The sequence below is a fragment of the Physeter macrocephalus genome, unplaced genomic scaffold, assembly GCF_002837175.3.
Source record: "Physeter macrocephalus isolate SW-GA unplaced genomic scaffold, ASM283717v5 random_473, whole genome shotgun sequence".
Taxonomy (NCBI): Eukaryota; Metazoa; Chordata; class Mammalia; order Artiodactyla; family Physeteridae; genus Physeter; species Physeter macrocephalus.
Genome location: NW_021145759.1, coordinates 1 through 6,242, shown reverse-complemented (window position 1 = coordinate 6,242; position 6,242 = coordinate 1). Strand labels below are relative to the sequence as shown.

The window sequence follows — 6,242 nt, the reverse complement described above, 5'->3', positions numbered from 1 at the left end:
TGACGGCCCCGGAAGGCGCGAGACCTTCCCGAGAGATCCGGGCCGCGCAGGCGCCCTGCGGTCCGCGCGGGCGCGCGCGGCGCGGCCGTGGGGGGCGGGGCGCGAGGGCGTGGGGCCGCGCGGGCCCGGGGTAGGGGCGGGCGGCGTCCAGGACGCAGGCGCAGGCGCGCGGCCGCGGCGGCGGTTGGGGAGGGTTCTTCCGGAAGGTTCGGGAGGCTTCTGGAAAAGGCGCCGCGCGCTGGGCGGGCTCGCCTCTATATAAGGGACGCGCGGGGACGGCGCGCCAGTTGCTTCTGCGTCCTGGTGTTGAGTCGTTGTGGAGCGTTTGCGGTCCTTTAGCCGAGGTGAGGGGGCGGCGGGGGTGGGGCGCCCCGCGAGCATCCGGGGCCGGGCGGGAGAAGGCGGCGGGTGCACCCCCCCTCCCGCCGGGGCCCCTCGGCAGGCGGCGCCGGGGCGGCCGTGGCGTCTCGCAAGGCCTCGGGCCTGCTGCGGCCTTTCCTCCCCTCCCCCCTGCGGGAGCGGGTGGGCCTGGGGGCTCCGGGGAAGCGGGGGCGGGGGCCGCGGGCGCCCGGGTTCTGCGCCTTGGGAGGAGTCCCCGGGCCCGGTTCCCGGCCCGGGGGAGGGGGGCGTCATGGCGGAGTCGCGCGGGAGCGGCGCCCATGCGGCCGGCGTGGGCTGCGGCGGCTCTGGGGCCTCGGAATGAGGTCATCCCTTTGTCAGCCGGCGCCTCGCGCGCGCACCGGCCTCCGAAGCGGGCGCGGGACGTGGCGGGACCCCGTCCGGCGGCCTCACTGGCTCCGTGTTCTCTCCAGATGCCCGAGGAAACCCAGACCCAAGACCAGCCGATGGAGGAGGAGGAGGTGGAGACGTTCGCCTTCCAGGCGGAAATTGCCCAGTTGATGTCGCTGATTATCAACACATTCTACTCGAATAAAGAGATATTTTTGAGGGAGCTTATTTCAAATTCGTCCGATGTAAGTCTTTTAATGTAGAATTTGGATTTAGTTTCGGTGTGAAATTTACTGTGTAGGTGCCTTGTGCATAATCTTTTGTGTTTTTTTTTAATAGGCTCTGGACAAGATCAGGTATGAGAGCTTGACAGATCCTAGTAAACTAGATTCTGGGAAAGAGCTGCATATTAACCTCATCCCGAACAAGCAAGATCGAACGCTCACTATTGTGGACACCGGGATTGGAATGACCAAGGCCGATTTGATCAACAATCTTGGTACCATTGCCAAGTCTGGGACCAAGGCGTTCATGGAGGCTTTGCAGGCTGGTGCAGATATTTCTATGATTGGCCAGTTTGGTGTCGGCTTTTATTCGGCCTATTTGGTGGCCGAGAAAGTCACCGTTATCACCAAACATAACGACGACGAGCAGTATGCCTGGGAGTCTTCCGCAGGAGGATCGTTCACGGTTAGGACCGACACAGGTAGGTTGGCATGTGATAGGACGCCTCGCCGCGGCAGTCGGTGGGGGCGGGGGGGGGCTGTAGGCAGTGGACCCCTGAAGGGACTGGGAAGTTTGTATTTGAAAAAAAACAAAACAAACTTGTGTTTTCCTGAAGTGTGATAGTCTACTCTTGTGGTTGTTTATCTTGGCCGTTAACTGCTCTCGGAGTCTTTCCATTTGCAGTAAGGGTAAACCTCTGCTTCGTAGACTGTTAAAATAACCACTAGGAGAGCTAATTTGATAGTATGTTTGTTAGCCTTGATTAGGCCATTGAGATTGAAATTGAGCCCGTGTCTCCATTTCCTTTTCAGGAGAACCTATGGGTCGTGGAACAAAAGTTATTCTGCATCTTAAAGAAGACCAAACTGAGTACTTAGAGGAACGGAGAATAAAAGAGATTGTGAAGAAGCACTCTCAGTTTATTGGCTATCCCATCACTCTTTTTGTGAGTTTCTGTATATTTTTTGTGTAGGTAACCAAAGCGACTGAACTGAAATCTTTAGTCCTTAGAGTCCTTGATTAAAAGAGTTCCGAATTTGCAGTATTTACTGGGCTGGTGGATGGAGCTCTGTCTTACTCTGTCCAGGCACCCAGTGTTGTTGAGATACATCAGAAACTGATGAGCAGCTTTCTGGCTACTTAACTGTTTTCAGTTGGTTTTGGGTGTAAGTGTTTCAGTGCTGTTTAGCTTATTTTTTTAGGTTTGGATGGGATGGAGAGGTGACGTGATTTATGTCTTTTGAAGGTGGAGAAGGAACGTGATAAAGAAGTCAGTGATGATGAGGCAGAAGAAAAGGAAGACAAAGAAGAAGAAAAGGAAAAAGAAGAAAAGGAGTCTGAGGACAAACCTGAGATAGAAGACGTTGGCTCTGATGAAGAAGAAGAAGAAAAGAAGGATGGTGACAAGAAGAAAAAGAAGAAGATCAAGGAGAAATACATTGATCAGGAAGAACTGAACAAAACAAAGCCTATTTGGACCAGAAATCCTGATGACATTAGTAATGAAGAGTACGGAGAGTTCTACAAGAGCTTGACCAATGACTGGGAAGATCACTTGGCAGTGAAGGTGAGTGCTGAGAGTTTCAAAGCTAGTGTCTCTGCAGGTGGTTTGCATCAAACTTAAAATTTGAGGGTGGTTTCTGGCAGCTTTCTCTTGCCCACTGCCCCATCCTTCTCCCAAAGTCTTCAAGTTATGTAACTGCAAGTGTTTGGCTCTGGGGTTTAAGAGGTACCTGTCGGTGAAAGTTGATTGCGCTGTCTTGATCTTGGCTGTGTTTTATTACAGCATTTTTCAGTTGAAGGACAGTTGGAATTCAGAGCTCTTCTTTTTGTCCCAAGACGTGCTCCCTTTGACCTGTTCGAAAACAGAAAGAAGAAGAACAACATTAAGTTGTATGTTCGTAGAGTTTTCATCATGGATAACTGTGAGGAGCTAATCCCTGAGTATCTGAGTGAGTACAGCTGGGTATAAAGTAAAGCACGGTCACGGTCAAAGAAGTTCGTCCTATCAACTCCTGATTTTTAAAGGGGAAAAAAAATCGTCCGTCTGTGGTTTTTCGGGTTTACGTTTTTGTCGATTTTGTCTTTGGAGTGACCCTGAGTGCTTGTCTGTTTTTTCAGATTTCATTAGGGGTGTGGTGGACTCTGAGGACCTCCCTTTAAACATTTCCCGTGAGATGTTGCAACAAAGCAAAATTTTGAAAGTTATTAGGAAGAATTTGGTCAAAAAATGCTTAGAACTCTTCACTGAACTGGCAGAAGATAAAGAGAACTACAAGAAGTTTTATGAGCAGTTCTCTAAAAACATTAAGGTTAGTTATAAACACACTTGAGCTTTAGGACTAGTAATCAAACTGGCTTCTCATTTTAAATGATTTTTTAATGCAGAGAAAGTCTTCCTAAAGCTAATCTGTTTTTCAGCTTGGAATACATGAAGATTCTCAAAATCGAAAGAAACTTTCGGAGCTGTTGAGGTACTACACTTCTGCTTCTGGTGATGAGATGGTTTCTCTCAAGGACTATTGCACGAGAATGAAGGAAAACCAGAAACACATCTATTACATCACAGGTAATGGGCAGTAAATGTTAGTCGTATCTTTGTGCTTGTGATTCCATAGGAACAGTTGGGTGTGTTTTCTACCCATGTGGTGTTACATATAAATTACTAGGGGTTAATCTAGGCCAACATAGTGTGAGCTAGCCCTTGTCTGTGGTTAGATCAAACTACATAGGAAAAAAACAAAAGGAAATGAAACTACTTCCTGTTAAGGATCTAAAACTTTTTCATGTATCAGGCGAGACTAAGGACCAGGTCGCTAACTCTGCCTTTGTGGAACGTCTTCGGAAGCATGGCTTAGAAGTGATCTACATGATCGAGCCTATTGATGAGTATTGTGTGCAACAGCTGAAGGAGTTTGAGGGGAAGACCTTGGTGTCAGTCACCAAAGAGGGCCTGGAACTTCCAGAGGACGAAGAAGAGAAAAAGAAACAGGAAGAAAAAAAGACAAAGTTTGAAAACCTCTGCAAAATCATGAAGGACATCTTGGAGAAGAAAGTAGAAAAGGTGTGTGAGTACAGTGTTCTCACCTACATTTAAAAGGAGTGTCAGGTGTTTTTCAAACTGAGGTTTTCTTAACTTACTAGTAAAAAACTTCAGCATTTCCATTTAGTGATGGATAGAGATCTCAAGATCCTTAAAGACTTCAAGTGTAAGAGAACTCACAGGAAGAAAGTGTCAGGTATCTGAGTTTGCAAATAGTGTTTCTGATTGGTCAGTACTGAAGTTCCTTAAATGTTCATAATAAAGCTGATGACAAGTACAAGTTAGAACATGAAATTTTCTTAGGCATAGTTATCACTGTGTTTTGATTATAGGTGGTCGTGTCTAACCGATTGGTGACATCCCCGTGCTGCATTGTCACAAGCACGTATGGCTGGACAGCAAACATGGAAAGGATCATGAAGGCTCAAGCGCTCAGAGACAACTCAACAATGGGTTACATGGCAGCGAAGAAGCACCTGGAGATAAACCCTGACCATTCCATCATTGAGACCCTGAGGCAGAAGGCAGAGGCTGACAAGAATGACAAGTCCGTGAAGGATCTGGTCATCCTGCTGTACGAGACGGCTCTCCTGTCTTCTGGCTTCAGTCTGGAGGACCCCCAGACACATGCTAACAGGATCTATAGGATGATCAAGCTTGGTCTTGGTAACAAGCCTTGTGCAAAAATACCACATGTCAATACTGTTGGGGGGGAAAGCTTAAACACGTGACTGCTGGAAAGGGTAACGTAACTTTCAGCAATTTGAACAAAGTTGGGCTGTCCCATTCAGTGTGGGAACGTAAGTCACATGAGTTAAAGGGGTGTAAAATAGGCCTTTTGATTGTACAGGATAAAAAATGAAACAGGGTCATGTACCCTGTAATTGCTCAGCCTTGGAAAGTGGGTATGAACTGGCAATGTTGGGATAGTTAGGTGGCTTTAGGAAATCTAATCCATGGTGTTTATTTCCCAAAAGGTATTGATGAAGATGACCCCACTGCTGATGACAGCAGTGCTGCTGTAACTGAGGAGATGCCGCCCCTCGAAGGAGACGATGACACGTCCCGCATGGAAGAAGTAGACTGAGCTCTGCCTGAGGATCACGTGGCCGCGTGTTCAGCACTCTTGTTTTCGTTTCTTCTGATGATATGTTTTCAAGTACTTCTTTATTTTTGTTAACATTTGAAAACCTGTATGGCATGACAACTACTTAAGGGGAAGATAAGATTTCTTTCTACTAAGCGTGATACTGTGATACTTTAGGCACTAAAAGCAGAGCTAGTTTTTTTCTAGTTTCATGTTGGCTTATTTTAACAGACGGAAGTAGCGTTTGTTGTAAGGTGAGGTGTCTGTAACCTATGTTAACTTCATGGTCTGAAGTGTTTAGCTATCAAGCGGATTCTTTAGTAGACCAAATTTTCTGTTACTGAGCTGTTCTGAAGTATATACCTTGATGTTTAAAAGAAGATACTTCTTAAAGCAACTTTCATCTTCTGGGATTTACTTTTTAAACCTTCCATCGCCTGTATTGACTGACTGCATGTGCCAGGCCCCTAGAAATTAGTATGTTCAACTGAACCAAGTTGATGGGAGTCACTGTCCACACATAGGGCTTGTTTTCCAAAGAAAAGTGTTGTTGAGAGTAGCAAAATTATCAGCCTATCTAGGCATGTTGTAAAGCTGTTTGAAAAGCGACTCGGAGCAAGTTTTGTGAATGGAGACGTAGTGCTCAAGTCCACTCTGCTTTAAAAGTTGTAACAAATACAGATGAACAAAAGAACTTATGTGAAGATGTCTTATTTGGGGGGGGGTATAGATGCCGGGATGGTCCCAGAATGTAGAATGCTAGGTGTGTACATCTTGCCTACGAGGAGTCAGGAAGTAGATGGTTGGTGTTGACTGCCGGAGTCTTATTACTGTGATCTTCCCAGGCTACACTCGGGCGGCAGGTGGGGGATGAGCGTATGTTCTCGTGATGTGTTCTTTTGGGGTTTTTGTTTTTGTTTTCTTTTGGCTGTGCAGCATGCAGGATCTTAGGTGGGATCTTAGTTCCGTGACCAGGGATTTAACCCACGCCCCCTGCAGTGGAAGCGCGGAGTCTTAACTACTGGACGACCAGGGAATTCCCAGAGCATAGATCCTTAAAAGACACAGGTGAAAACAGGTGAATCTGACACGATGTGTTAAATTGCCTAATAACAGCCATCCTCCCGTAGGATTTTCATGTCCAAACTGGGCTTTGAC

The 6,242-nt window shown here is 47.2% G+C and overlaps 1 protein-coding gene across 1 annotated transcript; it reads left to right on the top strand.

Moving 5' to 3' along the window:
• The first annotated feature begins 202 nt into the window (after window positions 1–202).
• Window positions 203–5,778, top strand: HSP90AA1 (heat shock protein 90 alpha family class A member 1). The gene is made up of 11 exons (XM_024131038.3): window positions 203–344; window positions 813–974; window positions 1,069–1,435; window positions 1,767–1,900; window positions 2,201–2,521; window positions 2,741–2,906; window positions 3,076–3,266; window positions 3,376–3,523; window positions 3,750–4,018; window positions 4,330–4,663; window positions 4,975–5,778. The coding sequence occupies exons 2-11, from the start codon at window positions 813–815 to the stop codon at window positions 5,082–5,084; spliced, it is 2,202 nt and encodes a 733-aa protein (XP_023986806.1). The 5' UTR covers window positions 203–344; the 3' UTR covers window positions 5,085–5,778.
• Window positions 5,779–6,242: the final 464 nt, after the last annotated feature.